This window comes from Podarcis muralis, chromosome 4, assembly GCF_964188315.1.
Source record: "Podarcis muralis chromosome 4, rPodMur119.hap1.1, whole genome shotgun sequence".
In the NCBI taxonomy this organism is placed as follows: Eukaryota; Metazoa; Chordata; class Lepidosauria; order Squamata; family Lacertidae; genus Podarcis; species Podarcis muralis.
Genome location: NC_135658.1, coordinates 61,169,716 through 61,191,764, shown reverse-complemented (window position 1 = coordinate 61,191,764; position 22,049 = coordinate 61,169,716). Strand labels below are relative to the sequence as shown.

The window sequence follows — 22,049 nt, the reverse complement described above, 5'->3', positions numbered from 1 at the left end:
GTTTTCTATATTTTTATTCAAAACTATTTCACTTCAGTGTTGCTTTGGTTTATGCTATAAAGTATTAGAATATCATACTCATGTGCATTTTTAATGTAGCTACAATAATGCCAGGACATTAAGTACCCATTTCTAATTGAACTCTGAATTTTTCTCTCTGAACAAACTAAAGGGCAGCATAAGAGCATCCTGCAGCTGAGGAGCATCTCAAAGTAGTCAGACAAAAGCACTACTTGATATATGAAGCCAGCTGTCAATGGATTCAGGGTGATGCATGGAAAATGGAAACACACTTCCCCTTTAGGATTATACTGAGTACCGTATAGCAAAAAAGTTTAACGTATAGAAATTATACTTTTTAAACACAATGTGGGCCTAATATGATAGAAGAGAGGACAGAAGGGGATAAATATTTTTTGAAAGACTCCAGCATCCCCCTTGCAACCACTTTTACACATCAATAATATTGTTCATTTTCAGGCTGTCAAGCTCGAGTGATTCTGTTTTGGAATGTTGACCATATACCACACATGGCTAAACTTAGGCTGATCTTGCTGTTGGCTAAATTAGCCTTTTTCCTGTACAGGCTCAGTAACCTGAAAGTTCCAAGCCACCTTCTAGACAATCAGCAGATGTGCCCATTCACCAGCTAGAACCACCATACAATTATTTGAGAGATATATTTATAAAAGTTCTGGAGATCCGTTCTTAACCTGAAACTGTTCTTAACCTGAAGCACCACTTTAGCTAATGGGGCCTCCTGCTGCTGTGCCGCCGCTGCACGATTTCTGTTCTCATCTTGAAGCAAAGTTCTTAACCCAAGGTAATATTTCTGGGTTAGCAGAGTCTGTAACCTGAAGCGTATGTAACCCGAGATACCACTGTACAAGGTATGTGGATTTGCCTTTGTCACAGTTGCTCAGTGAAGGGTTCTTCCCTTACAGCCAGGATAAATCCCTCCATTTTAAAAGAGAAAGTTTAAAAAACATTTTTTATTGGCTGTTTTATTTTCCACTATCAATGAAAGAAACTATTGACCAAAGCAACCAGAGCCATAATATGACAAAGTGTGTATCTTACCGGCATAGGCTGAATACATTTCTTCATCTGATTGATGTGATCTGGATTAAGAAGGGTCAATACTTCTCTTGGCTAACAACTATTTCATGACAGTGATATACAGTACCTACTAGAACAATATACCTTTTGTAGACTGTTTTCTAAGTATATGTTATCATGAAGTTATATGATTTTCTAAATAACCACCAACATGAACTTTGTGCATTAGATATACACATTAGATGGCTGATTAGTTGAGTTTCCAAGGTTTGTTTTTTTATAAGTCAATCAGTGACACAAAAATGTTCCAAATTTGGCGTCTGCATCTGATGAGTCGATGACTCTTAAACTAGCCTACTTATACATATAGAGCATTTTCAGTCCCCTGAAGTAATCATTTGTTTTTGTGATAAGCAGAATATCTTCTAGATCTTCTGATATAATTTATACCTCAATGACGTTTTATATTATGTAGATATAACACTTCATACATTTTGCTACAAGAGCACATGAAAGTTTCACAATGCAGCAGAAAATAATTACCACCAACTAATCCATAGAATATTATAGTATATGAATAAATCACATTTATACCTCTTTTAAATCAGAACTAGTGACGGCAGTAAATGTCCTGTGTGAGTGTCTGGAGGTGGTTAGAGGATGGATGGCAGCTAATGGATTGAGGTTGAATCCTGACAAAACAGAAGTACTGTTTTGGGGGGACAGGGGGCGGGCCAGTGTGGTGAACTCCCTAGTCCTGAATGGGGTAATTGTGTCCCTGAAGGAGCAGGTGCGCAGCCTCGGAGTCATTTTGGACTCACAGCTGTCCACGGAGATGCAGGTCAATTCTGTGTCCAGGGCAGCTGTTTACCAGCTCCATCTGGTACGCAGGCTGAGGCCCTACCTGCCTGTGGACTTCTTACCAGAATGGTGCATGCTCTAGTTATCTCCCGCTTGGAGTACTGCAATGCCCTCTACATGGTCACCTTTGAAGGTGAACTACAACTAATCCAGAATGTGGGAGCTAGACTGATGACTGGGAGTGGCTGTCTAGACCATACAACACCGGTCCTAAAAGACCTACCTACATTGGCTCCCAGTACGTTTCAGGGCTCAATTAAAAGTGTTGGTGCTGACCTTTAAAACCCTAAATGGCCTCGGTCCTGTATACCTGAAGGAGCATCTCCACCCCCATTGTTCAGCCTGGACACTGAAGTCTAGCTCCAAGGGCCTTCTGATGGTTCCCTCACTACAAGAAGTGAGGTTACAGGGAACCAGGCAGAGGGCTTTCTTGGTAGTGGCGCCTGCCCAGTGGAACTACCTCCCAACAGATGTCAAGGAAATAAACAACTATCTGACTTTTGGAAGACATCTGAAGGCAGCCCTGTATCAGGAAATTTTTTAAGTCTGATGTTTTACAGTTTTTTAAATATGCTGTAAGCTGTCCAGAGTAGCTGGGGAACCCAGCCAGATGGGCGGGGTATACATAGTAAAAGTATTATTATTATTAGCACATAAACTATTGGCTTACAATATAAAGCATACAGTGGATGCTTGGGTTGTGAAAGGGATCCGTGCCTAGGCTCAACTTGGACATGCCCTCTCTTCCCCGTGAGGGAGAAAGTGGAAGCTGTTTCTATTTCCTTTCCTTATTCTCTTCTTACCATGTAATCCACCAAGACGGACGTGTCTGAACTTGCTTCAAATTCAGACTGCAGGTATGAAACTATATGCTTTTTTTTGCACCCAAGAGTAACCTACTTGTGTTCTTGCTGCTGCATGGAATAATGCATGAACCAGACCTTTGGATTTAATAAGTAAACTGTTTTAAACTTACTTAACAGGGTCTAGTCTGTTCATTGCCAGAGGGGAGGCAAGCATTTTAAGGAGGACTAAATGGTATATGCAAAAAGATTTAACAACCTATCTTCAATGCAATGCTGCTGCTTAACTCTGAGAATGTTTTGAACTCTGATGGGGGCTCATCTTCCACTGGAATGTAATAGAAATATTTCACATATCCACACCTGTGTTTTTTGTTTTGCAGTTGGGAAGGATGATGCCCAAGAGGATCATTTTGGCTCTTCAACATTTGTTTCAGAAGTGTATCCTGCACTTTGCTATAAAATGCAACTGTTTGATGTGTTGTTTCTCAAACCAGCTTCACACTGACTGGAGTCCTTAAGCCACTCTTAATTTATCTCCAACCAAGCTGTGAGCACACTAAAGGCATGTCCCCTGTCAACATCCCCTAGTGTGTATACTGAAATAAATCTGACACAAATGAAGCCATGCTGGTGTGAACAGCTATGAGGGAAAGAGATGTGAAATGCACCGAAAAAGCCCAACTTTACTGTGCTCTAAGGTGGTAATGTGAACATACCCAGAGATGTGCAGGAAACACAGTGCCAAACCTTTATGCATTTTTATCTTGTTTCCTCCAGTCTTACATTTTTTGTCCTCTCAACTTCAAAAAATGTGACCCATGCTTTAAACGATGAAAGACATGAATAGAAATAATAAAGTGAGTTGTATTGAAATTCGAAGATAAAAAGATATTAAATATCAAATTATGTGAATCTTTTTTTACATATAAAAAGAATAAAATGCCTCTGATTAACATTTTAAGTGCAGGTGCTTTAAAGCTCAATACCTACTTTTAAAGAATATTTTAAGATGTTCCAAAGAGAATATGCAAATTGCTATAGATTTGAGTATGAATTGGTATAGTTTCATTGTAATAAATCAATGGTACAGAGCTATTCTTTGCATTTATTGATGGGACATACTCTAAAATCACTTGTTTTTTAGCTTGTTCAATGAGCTTCCAATGACTCAAAATCTGTGCACCCAGTAATTGGTGTCAATATTCCACCTGCTAATATTTGTGACAAGAAGCAAGAGGCAAACAGGCAAGATGCAATTACGCAAAACACTGAATATGTATAACGTCAAAAAAAGAAGAGACATTCACAGATACAGCCAGAGATACGCCATGCAATAATGTGCATTAAAAAATCAGTACAAATTTTAACACAAGTGCCATGAAGCAAAACAAATGAATTACATATATAATAAAATGACTGCCTACTTTAAGTTTTTATTTTTGCTCCTGCTGCATTACTGGTTTTATTTAGTCAAATCAAGGCCAGTATTTGGCCTTTCCCTCCATTAGGTTTTTAAGCAGAGGTTGGATGCTCATTTTAATTGAGATTCCTGCACTGCAGGGGGGTGGACTAGATGACAATACAATTTTATGATTCTATCTAAACCAGCGAGATGAAATAAACTTGGGAAAGTATGTAGATGAGCTGCGGAGTTCTTCACCTTTTCTGGGTTATCCAAGAGTGATATGGAAGGACTAGAAGACAATTGTGTCTTTTCTCATCTTACTCACCTGTAATGGTTTCTTTTAAGACTGAAGGCTTGAGCTTTTCCTCATTTGCTTGCTTCTATCAGTTCCACTTAGCAATAAGGGAATGCTATGTCAGCCTGCCACTGAAATATTGCCTGAAGCAAAAGGTGAAGCAAATTTGGAGTTTCCTTCTTCAGGGAAAGGTTGTAGGAATTTCAAGAGAAGACAGAATAGTTTATCTAAGACTAGGGAAATTTCTTGCAGCAGAGAGGGTAGGAACCTGTTGTTTCCATGGGTGTCAGCTGCTATTGCCCAGATCAAAATCTGAACAAAAAAATGCAGTTTCTCCTAAAAGAAAACCACAGAGGAATTTTGAGGGAAGCAACTGTTTCAATAAGATGAGAAACATTTTAGTGCTCTGTCATAGGTTAGGGAAATAATCCCTACTAAATCTAGAATATAGGATTATTAGAGAGTAAAAAGAACACACACACACCTTTTGTCATGGTTGGGGAACCTGTTGCCCTCCAGATGTTGCTGGAGCACAGCTGCCATTATCCTTGATCATTGCTGGCTGAGACTGATTGGGAGTTTGAGTTCAACAATATCTGGAGGGCAACAGGTTATCCACCACTGCCCCCATTTAGATAGGGTGCTCCATGTACAGATCTGCTAATTTGGCATTACTCTTACCACTGCGTTATAAGAAGGAATAGAACAGAGCATCCGGTTGGATCTACACTATTTGCACTTGGTTCCCACTGAAATTAATAAGGACTGAGTTGGTCGTGACTACCTTTTTTCATTAATTTCCATGTGACTTATGTGTCATTACCCTAGTCTAGATCCAATCCATCATCTGTGAACTGGAAGATGAGGTCCTTCTAAAACCACACACAGAAAACATGACTTGTACAATACTCTTGATCTCCCTCCTTGCAATTTCAGGTTAGGATGACGAGGAAAGTAGGGAAGAAGTAACTTTTACAAACATAGTAGTTATTTATGAATTACCTTTGCATGGGGGTATTCCTCCCACCAGTTTCTTTATTGGGGAGAAAGGAAAACTAGAATGATCCCAGTATACACTGGATTTCACCTGAAACTAATTTTAAATAGTTAGGACTAGCCAGGTTCTGATTTTAGATGGAAATTAAACAGCTTAAAAATAGAAAGTAGTTTGTGTTATTCCTCCAACAAAAACTAATAAAAGAAATTAAGATGATTTTTTTTTAAAAAAGAGTTACCTAATGATCCAAGTTATTCTTTGTCCTAGGATACTTAAAATAGGCACATCAATAAAGTGTGTGGGGGGGGGGGGGAATTAATGAGGAGGAGTTTAATTGCTTAAACACTAATTCTCCAGAAGATGAACACAAGCAAAGAGCTAAAAATAGCTAACTGGTATAAAGAAACAAGTGAACTAGCTACTTAGGAGAAATACAATATTTGGGCTAGTAATAATGAAAATTGCACACTGAGGATATGCAAAGTTATATGCAGAGAAACTCAGACAAAGCTGCTAAATACTAATGTATTTATGAACTAACTTCAAATTTCATATCTCCTCTTCTATCATATCTCCTATTTTCCAGGCTAAACATATATAATCTTGGTTGCCCTCCTTTGCACACGTTCCAGTTTGCCAACATCCTTCTTTAATTGTGGTGCCCAGAATTGGACGCAGTATTCTAGGTGTGGTCTGATCAAGGCAGAACAGAGTGGTACTATTACTTTCCTTGATCTGGACACTATTCTTCTGTTGATGCAGCCTAGAATGGCATTAGCTTTTTTTGCTGCTACATCACACTGTTGACTCATGTTAAGCTTGTGGTTCACTAAGCCCCCTAGATCCTTTTCACATGTACTACTAGTAAGGCAGGTGCTCCCCATCTTATATTTATGCAGCTGGTTCTTCCTACTCAAGCGCAGAACCTTACATTTATCCCTATTGAAATTCATGTGGTTATTTGGGCCCAGGGCTCCAATCTGTTAAGGTCACTTTGCATTTTGATTCTGTCTTCTGCACCATTAGCTACAGCTCCCAGTTTGGTGTCATCTGATCCACCAAGCTCCGTAAAAAAAAGAAAAGAAATAAGATTTATCTATTCTAGGGCCTTTCCTGTTATCGATGTCAAGCTCACCAGTATGAACTGCTTTGTTATGACCAGTAATAGGCAGACTCATGTGTATTTAAGATGTAGGTTAGCGGCTGTTAATCCCTTGGAATTAGTTTGTGTGAAGAGATAATTAAACTAGGCACACTTCCTGGTTTGTGTATTAGACACAGTAATTTTAGCCAAATCAACAAATGTTAGTGAAGTCAGACAGATTTCTTTCTAGGGGGATGGACATCAAAGGAGGGATCTTCCCCTGGGTTATAAAAGAGACCAGATGTTAGGCTAGAGGTGGCGGAATGGAGTTGGAGTTAAGCAGAGAAGAACCCTGAAACTGGGTTGTGTCCTGCAGTGCAAGTTAGGCTGCAGCGGAAGGCTAGTGCTAGGCTTATGGTTGCTGCTGCTAAGGAATAGGGTTTTGGGGTTCTTTTGCTGTGAGCCCCTCCACTGAAAGCTGCAGGTTGCATATATGTGTAAAGAAACCATATATCATAAAGACACTGTAGTCTCCATTGTGCCTCATTCCCAAAGGAAAAACTAAGCCTAGGCGAGCCCGTATGCAGCCCTGGAATCATCTGCAGTCACTTGACGGAGACTGAGCTGGTGTGTAACACTGTGCTTGTTATCGCTTTTGCAAGCATTTCAAACAGTTTGTATTTTAAAACATACTCTTTCTTTTATCCATATATGGAAGATAAATTTACCAGGAGATGAATTGCCTGTGTATAATTTCTTAAAGTTCTCTCTTGCTTCAAATGTTTTGAAGATGGCTAGATTTAGCAACAATGAGTTCTAATCACAGTGACAATGATATCTTCTGCCAGCAACAATCATGCAAATATGTCAATGTTTACAAATCGGCAAGCCAGACATATGCACCACTGAAACCAATATCCCAGTACTATATTAAGCTCATTTCTTTTGTTCCTTCAAGTTATTTATAAATCACTGTGGTTTGGAGAGAGGACACATATCCAATCTATTGAAGATAAAAATCTGTCTTAAAATGAAAGACAGAGGGGAATCTATGTAGGCTTTATGCTTTTGGGGGGGAGTTGAGGAAAAGATGAACAACTAAATGACTCTCAGCTACCTATCTTCAGCCCAAATATCAGAAGTCCCTGCTATAACTCCCATTCCTCGCGTTCCTCCCAAATATACTCCAGTTGAAGACTGGTGAGTGGAGGTCCCTCTTAATAAACTGCAAGATTTAGACTAGGTTAACTCACCTCCTCCAAAAAAACCGCACCAATTGCTGTCCTCTTCTTCTATATATATTTTTTCAAATGTAACACAAGATTAATAATAAAACCTTGGATTACAAAGTGAGTGGCTGCACATTCACCACACATTTAAAGTGCATGACCTCTCCCCTAATCCTGGGAACTGTAGTTTATCTTTCACTAGAGCCGTCTTTCCCATAGGGCTTAATGGTGCGTTGTGCCAGGGCGCCAGCCTCTCAGGGGCGCCCCAGCAAGTGGGGGAGCTGTGCGGCTTTGCTGGCGGCCTCCCCTTTCCCTGCATGCCTGCCAGCTGCGCCCCACCAATTATATGGCTGGCGGGTGTGCAGCTTTCCTCCCAAGCCTCTGCGGGGATCACTCTCCTCCCATGGAGGCTTGGGAGGGGTGCAACTTCACTCCCAAGCCTCTGCGAGGATCGCTCTCCTGCAGTGGCATGGGGGAGAGTTGCGCCCCCCCCCCCAACACTATCCATGGTAATTTGGAGGCCTTGGGTGGATATTTGCACCCTGGCGCCGCATCTGCTAAAGATGACCCTGCCTTTCACAGAGCTGCAATTCCCAGAACAGCAGTTCCCGGGATGCTCTGGGGAAAGTCATGTATGGTATGTATGCAGCCAGTCCCTCATTATCATATCACAGTAAGACAAATATGAAAAAGTTTCACTGCAACTTTTACAGGATCGAAGTTCCAGCTGCCATTAAATAAGAGAATCCCTCCCAAATCACCTCTGGAAGCTAGGGACCACCCCAATTAGCATTAATTTTATTAGTGAATACTATTTCCCCAGAAACGTAAACTGCTCTCTATCACTCTTTCTAGCCATAGCTAGTCTAACGGTTGTGTCACCTTTTTAGCCAGAGAAATTTTCCAAACTCAATTAAACTATTCATAGATAATCCTTACGTAGCTTTTCAAAAAGGTGCAATTTCTATTATGGCCACCACAAACAGAGACAATATGAGATCTTCATGTAGAACCTGCTGACAGAAAAGTGAAATCCAGATCTTTATTTTTTTCCATTATTTCCACTATGGTGGAAAAATAACTCAAGAGCCAAAAATCCTTTACCAATGCACATTTCCACCATATGAGCCCCTCTGGTCACTAAAGCTAGGAGGCAGCATTCTTTAAATGAAACCATACCTTTGGATATAAGGCGTGGTATAAATTAGGAGAGTCCGTATTTTTCCGCTATAAGGTTTGTGTGTAATTTCCTCAAAATACTGGGGAAGAAAATCTTCTCTCCTTTGTAAGGCATAAAACTGACAGTTTTTTAATTAAACATTCCAAGTGACTGAAGATTGGGGAAATGTAAATGGATGCATCAAATAAGCAGAAAAAGAGTTAAAAATCAATCATTTGGGTGTTGGCCTATTATCATTTTGACTTACTGAAACATGTTGACAACGAGACTCAAGCATATATTTTTCCATCAAGCCTCCTGTTCAACAATATCAGAAAAACAGTTGGACAGCTTTTCCTGGAATTGGGGAACATGCATCTGAATCACTTAAATTTTCTAGATTTTCTCCCCCTCAGCCATCATCCATCAAACATGACAGTACGTGTGGCTTGGCAACAACTTTATGTTCAATGGGAGTCTTTTTTTCTGTATGCTGTTTTCTAGCTCATCTGCCACCTCTAGCTTTAAATTTCAAATATTTGACACTTTCTTCTTTACTAATTCCAGTGCCATGAAACTAAACAGGATGGCATGTCTAATGTGACTGAGGAGTATTAGTCACAATGGATAATACAATTAAGAAAATCCGGTTATAGCTTTTCTTTGCAAGCAGAATTTTCTTTCCACTATTATATCTATATCTTCTACTGTCTATTTACTTCATTATCACTACAGATTTCTAATTATCCCCTAATGCCCTGGCTGAAAATAAATTGGGATTTTACATTGTTAAAAAATGCAACTTCATACCAATTTTAGTCTTGGTGTGTGTGTGTGTGTGTGTGTGTGTGTGTGTGTGTGTGTGAGAGAGAGAGAGAGAGAGAGAGAGAGAGAGAGAGAGAGAGAGAGAGCATGCTAGGTAAAAGTATGCAACCATGTTGGAAAGACACAAAAAATAAATTTATTCCTATTCTTTGCAAATGAATGTGCTTACTATTTGATAATTCTGTGAGTCAGAACCATGCACAGAGCAATCCTATACATGTCTACTCAATGTTCCATTCAATTCTATGGCGTTTACTCTTCCCCCCCCCCATGGTGTTTACTCTTGTATTAAGTGGGTATAGGATTGCAGCCTAAATCCTGCAATATAGTTTCACATAGGATTGGCATAAATAATTACATAAAGTTTCCTTCTCTTAGCCACCTTTCCTTCTACATTCTTCTCACTTTTTTCAGTTTGTATGCTATTTCTTAGGGGGATATAAAATAAGGAGTCACCAAGCTAGTGCATGGCCTTGATCAAATTACATGTGAACTTACACGTAAACATGCATCACTACAGAGTCGTGATATTTCAGGATCTTGTGCCCAGAGTTATAGCATACCACAGGGATGTTATACTGCACTTTAATTACTAAGAGGGATTGGTAACAGATCACCAAGTCCCAATCTGACTGAAATATACCGTATTTTTCGCCCTATAGGATGCACCAGCCCATAGGACGCACCTAGTTTTTTTGGGGGGAAAGCAAGGAATTTTTTTTTATTTCCCCCCAGGTTTGCGCAGCCATCCCAAAGCTAGAAGAGCGAGACGGAGTGCTCCGTCTCCCTCTTCTGCCTTCAGGGACAGCCTCTCTAGCCTCCGTGGGGCAGCGGCTTGCCCCGCTGTCCCCCGAGCTTGTGGGGCTGGCGATGGGGAGAAGCAAGCTTGCTTCTCCCCACCGCCCGCCTCCAAACCAGGTCGGGGAATAGCGGGGTGGCAGTGCTCCGCCTCCCCGCTATCCCCCGAGCTTGTGGGGCTGGCAGGGGGGGGGGGAGAAGCAAGCTTGCTTCTCCCCCCCCCCCCGCCAGCCTCCAGACCAGGTCGGGGAATAGCGGGGTGGTGGCACTGCGCCTCCCCGAGGGACCTCCCGCCGGGCTTGCAAGGCTTGCGGATAGCTTCCTGAAGCCTGGGGAGCGAGAGGGGACGGTGCGCACCGACCCCTCTCGCTCTCCAGGCTTCAGCAAAAGCCTGCATTCGCCCCATAGGACGCACACACATTTCCCCTTCATTTTTGGAGGGGGAAAAGTGCGTCCTATAGGGCAAAAAATACGGTAACTTTGTTTATTGTCACAAGTCACAAGAATAGTATTGGGAAAGCAAAATGTGCGGTTTTATCAAATGATTTTATATCCCTCTTTCTCTTAAGCTTCCCAGGATTCAGTCCATACCATTCAGCACAGTCCCCTGACCATTCAGAAAGACCTTTGGGGAGAAGGCTGGCCTTTTTTGTCCTATGTATGCCATTGGAAGACATATTTTATCTGTCTCCAACTGCTGTTGTTTCACATATCTTCTAAAGAATTCATGGTATTGGGAGAAGACATAGGACAATCTTTCAAATGGTGAGCCAATTTAATTATGGATGGACAGACACACTGAGTAAAATTACAAAGTTGCCACTTTTTGTGGCTTCATCTACATGCCTAGTCTCAGTTATGCTGCCCTTTTAAGCATATCATCAAGGATCCACAATACATACTCTCACATGCCGTGGGTGGTAAGCCTTTCCTTGCTTATAGACAACCTCCTAACAAATACAGCTATTCATCAGCAACAGATCACATAACAGAGACACCGCAACAGGCATCAGGCCCTGAAAGAAAGCTGCTCTGCCCAAATCAATTCATACAACAATATTACAGCACCTAATAAATTTGGCAACTACATCAGGGATGTCCCATTCGCATACTATCCCCAGCCAGCAATGCCCTTCTGTACTCTGCATAGGACAAACAGGCCAATCTCTACCCCAAAGAATAAACGGACACAAATTTCATATCAAAAAGGGCAATATTCAGACAGCAGTGAGAGTACATTTCAACCTCTCAGAGCACAGTGTCACCGACTGTCATTTAAATAGCCATTTCTGGGGGGAAAACACAGAACTTCAAAGGGAGATTTATCACATGAAATGGTGGGATTACAATTTATCAAGAAATTCAGTTCTATCACCTGTAGCTACAACAGAGATAAAGGGCTTTCATCCCACTATTATTAATTTGTATTCATTTCTATACCACAAACTCATGTAAAATACATATCTACAGGATGTACAGAATCTCAGTCCAAAGCAAAACAACATAACAGATAAAATCAAGCAGCATATCTTAAAGGAAAAGAAATGCAGAAATGCAAAATACACAATGACTGTTAATTAGCTAGGATGTTTCTGTGACCATGAATAAATTATTTCTGACAACCCAAAAGAACAGTAGCAGGTTATTTATTATAACATACCATTTACCAAACAAAAGTACCACACTGATATAAATCACAACATCCATATTTCCTGAGCTGGCATGAATAATGAGTGTTGGGCAGTACTGCTTTTCCAATTGACATGGGAAGTCATATCTAGAGTGCATTCCAATTATCCAGTTTTGAGATTACCAATCAATGAATCACTGTAGCCAGGGTACCCTGTACAAGAATGGCCATGATTAGCGTACCAGCTGCAGCTGGTAAACAGTACTTTCAACCACTTTTGATAGGCAACTGGGAAGCTGGCCACCCTAGTGTCATGGAGGGCATTCCATGTATGCAGTCTGCTGAGTCTTGACTATGCTACCACTCAGTGGATTTGTAACTGGCTGACTGACCGAACCCAAAGGGTGCTCATCAATGGTTCCTCTTCATCCTGGAGAAGAGTGACTAGTGGGGTGCCACAGGGTTCTGTCTTGGGCCCGGTCTTATTCAACATCTTTATCAATGACTTGGATGATGGACTCAAGGGCATCCTGATCAAATTTGCAGATGACACCAAACTGGGAGGGGTGGCTAACACCCCAGAGGACAGGATCACACTTCAAAACGACCTTGACAGATTAGAGAACTGGGCCAAAACAAACAAGATGAACTTTAACAGGGAGAAATGTAAAGTATTGCACTTGGGCAAAAAAAATGAGAGGCACAAATACAAGATGGGTGACACCTGCCTTGAGAGCAGTACATGTGAAAAGGATCTAGGAGTCTTGGTTGACCACAAACTTGACATGAGCCAACAGTGTGACGCAGCAGCTAAAAAAGCCAATGCAATTCTGGGCTGCATCAATAGGAGTATAGCATCTAGATCAAGGGAATTAATAGTGCCATTGTATTCTGCTCTGGTCAGACCTCACCTGGAGTACTGTGTCCAGTTCTGGGCACCACAGTTCAAGAAGGACACTGACAAACTGGAACGTGTCCAGAGGAGGGCAACCAAAATGGTCAAAGGCCTGGAAATGATGCCTTATGAGGAACGGCTAAGGGAGCTGGGCATGTTTAGCCTGGAGAAGAAGAGGTTAAGGGGTGATATGATAGCCATGTTCAAATATATAAAAGGATGTCATATAGAGGAGGGAGAAAGGTTGTTTTCTGCTGCTCCAGAGAAGCGGACATGGAGCAATGGATCCAAACTACAAGAAAGAAGATTCCACCTAAACATTAGGAGGAACTTCCTGACAGTAAGAGCTGTTCGACAGTGGAATTTGCTGCCAAGGAGTGTGGTGGAGTCTCCTTCTTTGGAGGTCTTTAAGCAGAGGCTTGACAACCATATGTCAGGAGTGCTCTGATGGTGTTTCCTGCTTGGCAGGGGGTTGGACTTGATGGCCCTTGTGGTCTATTCCAACTATATGATTCTATGATTCTATGAGTTGGAATAACCATGTTCTAACAATCACAACCACAGAACCAGCTCAGCCGGCTGCACCTACTACACCTTGCCTGAGTCCTAAGATAATGACCAGTTACTGTTAGCACATAACTGAAGAACAACTCCAAATATGGCTGCAGCCAATCTAAAATGTACCTCGCTTAGGACACCTCGCTCAGTCTTTTGGAGTGTTCTCTGCTGAAGCTTTGAATAAAACTTTTCAACCCTTCTACTCGTTGTCTTTTACTGGTGTAAAAAGGCAGCATAAAGGACTTGCGTCTGTAACACTTAGCTACCTTTGCCTCCGATGATGATAATAATGATAATAATAATAATAATTTATTTATACGCCGCCCATCTGGCTGGGCTTCCCCAGCCACTCTGGGCAGCTTCCAACAAAATATTAAAATGCACCCAACATTAAAAGCTTCCCTAAACAGGGCTGCCTTCAGATGTCTTCTAAATGTCAGGTAGTTGTTTATCTCTTTGACATCTGGTGGGAGGGCGTTCCACAGGGTGGGCGCCACTACTGAGAAGGCCCTCTGCCTGGTTCCCTGTAACCTGGCTTCTCGCAGTGAGGGAACTGCCAGAAGGCCCTTGGCGCTGGACCTCAGTGTCTGGGCTGAACGATGGGGGTGGAGACGCTCCTTCAGGTATACTGGGCCGAGGCCGTTTAATAATAATAATAATAATAATAATAATAATAATAATAATAATAATAATATATTTATTGTCATTGCCCCCTCTCGGGGACAACGAAATTACTTGGCTGCTCCATCCACCCAGGTAGGGCACTCCACACAAAATCAGATCAACTATAAAAACACTAATTAAAACAATACAGTATAAAACAGCAAGGAAGATTAGATGACTTTCAAAGTCCAGGCTTCCCATTCAGGGCCGAGATCGCTCTGGAGAAGAAGCTGTTCTTAAGACGGCTTGTTCTTGTCTTCATCGTCCTGTATCTCCGTCCCGACGGCAGGAGCTCGAAGAGACAGTGACCAGGATGCGATGGATCTTTTACTATGTCCAGTGCCTTCCTATGGCACCTTGTGGCATAAATCTGCTCTAAGGTGGAGAGTGGGCAGCCAACAATGCTCTCTGCTGCCTTAACAACTCTGCACAACCCCAACCTGTCCCGGGTAGTACAGCTTCCATACCACACACATAAGCCATAGGTGAGCACGCTCTCAATGGCACAGTGATAGAAGGCAAGCAGCAGTTTCTGCGGAAGATGGTTTTTCCTTAGAATTCTCAAAAAGTACAGTCTCTGCTGCGCCTTCTTCACAAGCCCCCTTGTGTTGACACTCCAGGACAGATCTTCTTGTAATTCAATGCCCAAAAATCTGAACGTTGTTACCCTCTCCACACAGACCCCCTCAAGCAAAAGTGGCTGGACATTGCTCTTCTGTCTCCTGAAGTCCACCACAAGCTCCTTTGTCTTCCTTGTATTTATGAGCAAGTTGTTAGCTCTGCACCACTCTGTCAGCCGCTCCACCTCATCTCTATAGTCCATTTCACCCTCCCTTTCAGAGATGAGCCCAATCACGGTTGTGTCATCTGCAAATTTGACAACCCTATTACTAGGGTGAGCAGCGACACAATCGTACGTGTAGAGAGTATAAAGGAGTGGGCTGAGTACGCATCCCTGTGGTGTTCCTGTGTTAGTCCTAAGCATACTAGAGGTATAAGGGCCCAACCGAACCCTCTGGGGGCGGTCTGACAAAAAGTCCAATATCCACCCACAAAGTGATAACGGAAGCCCCAGATCTTCCAGTTTAGACATCAGACGTTGTGGTAGAATGGTATTAAATGCCGAGCTGAAATCTAAAAAAAGCAGTCTGGCATAACCCCCCCGCTGCTCCAAATGTGCAAGAACGGCATGGAGGGCAATCGCCACAGCGTCCTCTGTCGATCTTTTCGTTTTATAAGCAAATTGGAATGTGTCCAGTCCCTCTGGTAGGCAGGCAATGACATAATTTCGTACCAGCTTTTCAAAGCACTTCATGATTATAGGTGTGAGTGCTACTGGACGAAAGTCATTCAGATCTTCCGGGTTAGATTTTTTTGCTATTGGAACGATAGTAGAGGACTTTAGGCAGGATGGAACAATAGCCTGGGCTAGGGATCGATTTAAGATCCCAGTGAAAACTCCTGCTAGTTGATCTGCACAGTCTCTCAATACCCTTCCAGCTACCCCATCTGGCCCTGTGGCCTTCCTTGGGTTGATTCCCTTCAACACCTTCCTCATCTCTTCTTTTTCCACAGAGACTACTACATTCCTTTGTACTGATGATGGTGATGGTGGCAAGGCCTTCACAGGGAGTGGTGGTGGTGGTGGTAAAGCCTCAGCAGGTGTTGCTGCAGATGTTACTTCAAAACGGGCAAAAAAGGCATTCAAATCCTCTGCGAGGGATGCCCCTCCCTCGTCTGCCAGGGAATCCTTGGATTTATACCCTGTTAATTCTTGTACACCTTGCCACACCTGCCTGGTGTTGTTACTTTGTAGATGATTCTCCAGCCGCTGTCTATACGCCTCCTTTGCTACACGGATACCTCTCTTTAAATCCGCTCTAGCTAAGCTGTACAACGACTTATTTCCACTTCTGAAAGCAGTGTTTCTTGCCTTTAGCAACCCCTGGACCTCCCGTGTCATCCAGGGCTTCCTGTTTGGGTAGATCTTTATCCGGCGCCTCCGTGTTACATTTTCAGTGCAGAACCTAATATAGTCCAACACTTTAGGGCTTTAAAGGTCAGCACCAACACTTTTAAATGTGCTCGGAAAAGTACTGGGAGCCAATATAGGTCTTTCAAGACTGGTGTTATGTGGTCTCAGTGGCTGCTCCCAGTCACCAGTCTAGCTGCTGCATTCTGGATTAGTTGTAGTTTCCGGGTCACCTTCAAAGGTAGCCCCACATAGAGCGCATTTCAGTAGTCCAAGCGATGACAAAGATGCATCCAAGAGCACCTACAAACAAATATATTCTTTCAGAGGAACTGGATCCCTATCCAGGACAGGTGAGCCTCCCAGATATAAGAATCATCTACCAACAGTGTCTCCATCTTTCCACTGTTCCAACTCAGTTTATTGCCCCCATACTGTTCAACACTGAGCACAAACAAAAGATCGAATCATGCACAGTGACTGTGGACTTATGCATCATGGAGAAATAGAGCTGTGTGTCATAAGTGTACACCAGCCACAATCTCAGCCAGATAAAGCAGGGAGGCTGTGAAACAGCAGAGTTGATATGTAACAAATTTGAAAGCCTTTAAGGTGCCACAATACACTTTGCTGTTTTTACTAAAGCTCAGTTTTCTGAAACCCAGTTGCTCAATTTTATGACAGTGCCACATTTTCAAATTTACTATCTATTTATTTACTTATTTTTACTTTTATTCTGTTCTATGCTGAAATTCTCAAGACAAGCTAGAAAACCAGTATGTTTGGAGAGTTAAATGTTTCTACTGTAACAAAGTCTACCTAACAATGTTTCTACCTACCAAAGTCAGAAGACAATTAAAATTCTCATGTTCAATTTATTGCAGCATAAGTCTTCAGGTCTATTCACATTCTTTCCTTTGATACACAGCCTAGAGTCTATATCGTCATCTCACAGCCCAATATCACCACCCTCAATATTGTGCCTTAGGCCAATGAAAACCTATGCATAAATCACCAACATTTATCCAATGTATTGAATATTTGAAGGCTTTGCATATTCCCAAGATGATATATATAAATACTCAGCATGGGTAACCTAGTGAAAAAAATGTGATATTAGAAACCATAAGTAATAGGATGCTATTTCGCTGGATCAACACCATAAAACCTTAACTTAGTCAATTTAAATCTCAATTCTCCTGAAAATATCTGCAATGGAAAAGAAAATGTGGCTTGCAAGTCTTCAGGTTTTGTTCAAAATGCACTGCTGAAATCTCTGAGAAGCTGTCATGAGCAGCAGTAGTCTGTTAGTACAAGGAGCCAAGGAGCCAAAAGGGAAATTTCATTTCCCCCAGACCTCTGCTGTCAGGATACTGCCATGACAGCAGCATCAATCAATTTGAAACATCAAATATAGGCCATTCTACAACAGCTACTTTTTACCCATCCTAGCCAGGAGTGCCAACTTGAATAAAATATTGGGGGGAGGCAGGTAAGCCCCACCCTGCATAATTAATCACATGATGCAGAGCACGCACACCATCTGAATGAGAATGTCTATCAAGTTTGGGGGGCAGTCCCCTCAAATATTTTATGGGGGGGAGATGCCTCAGCCTCTAGGAGTTGGCTCCTAAGATCCTAATTTACCACGTAAAGTTAAGTGCACGGGACAACTGCCACCAGAGCCCAGACTAATTTCTCAGCAATGAAAATGCAGTCCTAATACTTCTACAAGAAATAATGATTTGTTTTTATTAAATCCTGAGCCTTCAATAAAATGGTGGTTCATTCTGCAGGTGAGCTTTCAAAGCCTCTTTCTAAAACCTTTAAAAAGTCCCTTTAAAAGCAGCACTAGTTTTACAAGCTGAAGAAATGTCAAAAATATGATTCTTAATTGTTTGTAAAATTTGTTTTGCAAAATTCTCAACTCAGCTGTAATTAACATTTCACATAGCATTTTCATTATTCTTGGAACAGAGAAGTCACTATGAACCATGTATGAGTCTTGTTTTCTCTAGGGACAAATATAATGACTTCAAAATCAAAAAGTTTCTTACACTCTGTACATAGCTTTCTTTCACTGCAAATAATTCAGTCATCCACTATTTTAAGGTAAAGGTAAAGGTACCTCTGCCTGTACGGGCCAGTCTTGCCAGACTCTGGGGTTGTGCGCTCATCTCACTCTATAGGCCAGGAGCCAGCGCTGTCCGCAGACACTTCTGGGTCACGTGGCCAGCGTGACAAGCTGCATCTGGCGAGCCAGCGCAGCACACGGAACGCCGTTTACCTTCCCGCTGGTAAGCGGTCCCTATTTATCTACTTGCACCCGGGGGTGCTTTCGAACTGCTAGGTTGGCAGGCGCTGGGACCGAATGACGGGAGCGCACCCCGCCGCAGGGATTCGAACCGCGACCATGCGATCGGCAAGTCCTAGGCGCTGAGGTTTTACCCACAGCGCCACCCGCGTCCCTCAGTGCCACCCGCGTCCCTATTTTACTCTTCATTAATAGACTCTCTATTTTTCTATGATCACAGTGACATCATATATTTTAACATCTGTTTACAATAAAAGCAGACCCTTTAAGCCAATCTTACTAAGAAACACTTCTGAAACAATGTCTGACTCAATTCTGCAATCAAGGCTATTCATTTAAAAAATAATATTCATGCATACTCTTCTGTAAACAAAGATGACAATAATGACAAATTGTTGACCATCCCATCACAAGCCTGTTCACACATCAGCACTGCTAAATTATCATCTTCAATATGAGCTATTACTATAAAAGAGGAAAGAGCAAAGCCATTTCAGGGGAAAACTATGCACTACCATCAAATCCCAATGACGATAAATTCCTAGTCAAAGATACACTGAGCCTTGGGTGCTGATCGGAAAGTCAGCGGTTCAAATCTCCGTGACGGGGTGAGCTCCCGTTGCTCGGTCCCTGCTCCTGCCAACCTAGCAGTTCGAAAGCACATCAAAGTGCAAGTAGATAAATAGGTACCGCTCCAGCGGGAAGGTAAATGGTGTTTCTGTGCACTGCTCTGGTTGCGCCAGAAGCAGCTTAGTCATGCTGGCCATATGACCCGGAAAAACAGTCTGAGGACAAACGTCGGCTCCCTCGACCAGTAAAGCGAGATGAGCGCCGCAACCCAGAGTCATTTGCGACTGGACTTAACTGTCAGGGCTCCTTTACCTTTACCTTTTTGCCATCAAATCCCAATGGCGATAAATTTGTAGTCAAAGACTACTGATGGTCAAAAATGGAAATCCAACACTTTTGGATAGCAGTCCTACAAAATGTATGTAGCATAACTAAACAGATATTGGAACCCACACCAGAATTGGCCCTATTAAATATTTTCCAAGACAATAATGCTCACTTGCACCATAAAGAGCTTATAACCCACCTACTCTCAGAGGCCAGAAACATCATAGTTAGATTCTGGAGAGACTTGTCTGGAGTAAGCATGGACCATTGGTACCAAATTGTATGGAATACGGTCTTATTAGAAAAGTTAACTGACAAACTAAAACTGGCATGAGGGCAAAAGAAAGAGAACTGGCATGGCTCTTTTATTACACACACAGCTCAAACTGACAATGATAGCAGGGATCTACTACCTGCATTCAGATCAATACAGCTAACTTGACCCAATATTCCATACCCCCTTTCCGCAAACACAAACAAATCTCACTATGGTTAATCAAAGGCAATTAAAGGCAAACAAGCATACCCTGCCCCCCCCCCCAATTTTCTCTCATCACCAATATAAACCAACAAATATACAGAAAGAGAACCTACACAATTGACACCAACATGAAAACCCCACATACATACCAAGTTGAGAAAACAAGATAGTGTGTAAGTTTACCACCCACCCTCTACCCTCTTCCCCTACCTATGGAATCTTATTGTCTTACATTTTAAATTGAACATAACCAAAAGACTTTATAATCTGATCAAAAAAGAGAGAGACATTGCACGTTCTTTGTAGTTCATGAAAATCTTTAATATTTTTTATTTTTTTAAGTTACCCTTAAAATGAACACATACATTTGATTCTGAATGCAAAAAGGGAGATTTTCTTACCTTAGCAAACTGTGCATTTACCCATTTTGTGAATGTTTTCTTTTGAACATCTTCCCTTTCATCTGTAAAAAAAGAAAATACAGTTCTGTTAACGTTGCTGACTAAAGGGTTAGCTTGTCTTTGGCTAGTGACAAATATTATTTATGATAAACAGGGCACAAGGACACAAACAATTTCCGACTGTTTTATAGTCTAATTCAAAAGTGTGGGATAGTTAATATAATTGTGTTGCAGATAAACCATTTCATATACATTCAGTTTGAAAGCAGCAGGCTTCCCAGTGCAGGCTTAGTCTTGCCACAGAAACAATAGCATGTTTTTGTTTCATTTTAGGTGGTGTGTGTCTTTTGAGTGCTTGAAAGGTCGAGTGCACAGATATCTCCCACTCTCTGCAAAAACTCAGGCTTAGCTAATAAAACTAAAATCACCCCTTAACCTCGTGGTGAGGGTGGGCATAGAGAAGGGCTCAGATGACAAGTACAGAGTCCAGGTGAGTTCATATTGGAAGAGGCAGTCCTTAAGGGCAGGATTTCTACATGTTGCTGGACAAGAACTCCCATAATCCCTATTGCCCATGTTGGCTGGGGTGGATTTGGAAATTCTTTTTGACATTTGTGTTACTTTCATAGAAGATCAAACAGGGATATTAAATAATACAAGTGGAACATGCAACAAAATGTTGCAATGCCGGGTGCTTCCTGCTTGGGATTCCAGTTGCTGTTCTACCTCATCTCTTTGAGGTTTTCTATTTTCAACATACAGCCCAGTGTTCCAGACACACTAAACATATTAGATTGTCATTGGGCTATTTGAGTGGCACCCCTAAACTTTACGTTCTTCTGCAAATATCCAAGCACAAATCTGTTGATATCTCTCTCCTCTGTATGTGTGGCGCCATTTCACTTATATAAAGATATGGCAGACAACAAAGATCACTAATAACATATGATTTGTATCTCGTATTCTAAGACAACCGTACCCTTTTGTCTAATTGAGCATTTCTTTGGATCTCTATAAAATGGCTGGCTTCAAATGTCAGCAGAGGTTTTTCTTTTCTTATTTCAGCAATTCAAGCTATTCAGTTTTAGACTACAATCAAGACAATCTTTTTAAAACCTCTTGGAGTTTTTTAAAATTAAACATTACATCAAAAAACAGCATTTTTGCAGGTCACAGTTCACAGAGAATTTTCTTTAGGAGAGAAATGATAGCATCCAACTAATGGAAGCAATCACAGAGGAAAGGGACGATTCTGAGAGTTAATCAGGGGATGCAGAGTAACAGATGCACAAGTGGCCAAAGATAAGGATGCTTAGTAATATGCAATCAGCCTTCAGTAGATCAAAAATTAATGATGAGTGGTTACCAAAAATTTCCACAGATACGTGATATTTCACATTTGCGACCTTCAACTTCATTGTGAAATCTTTGTATTTTCCACACTTTTGGAAAATACTCCAGGATTCTCTCTTGAATAGACTACTTTTATACAAGCGAGTGTGAGTCTTTCATAGAACCTGAAGGGAAACCAAACAGCTTACAGGTCACTCTAAAAACAAAGCAAGAAAGCTTTGAAACCTACTATGATGGATTGAACCACGATCAGGCGCACCAACTTTATTGGCTGTGGCCCCCGCAATGTCCATTCAGGCCCCACAATCTTGAGGGGGCAGAGGAGGCCTAGCACTATGTTGCCCCATACTGTGCAACACTGAGAGAC

The 22,049-nt window shown here is 41.7% G+C and overlaps 1 protein-coding gene across 9 annotated transcripts in view; it reads right to left on the bottom strand.

Moving 5' to 3' along the window:
• The window catches only part of DMD (dystrophin), a 985,465-nt gene that overhangs the window by 741,903 nt on the left and 221,513 nt on the right, over positions 1-22,049 (bottom strand). For all 9 annotated transcript variants that reach the window (XM_077927390.1, XM_077927397.1, XM_077927392.1 and 6 more), the window contains exon 2: positions 20,330-20,391. In XM_077927390.1, coding sequence (XP_077783516.1) covers positions 20,330-20,391 — 62 coding nt within the window. The remainder of the gene's footprint in view (positions 1-20,329; positions 20,392-22,049) is intronic.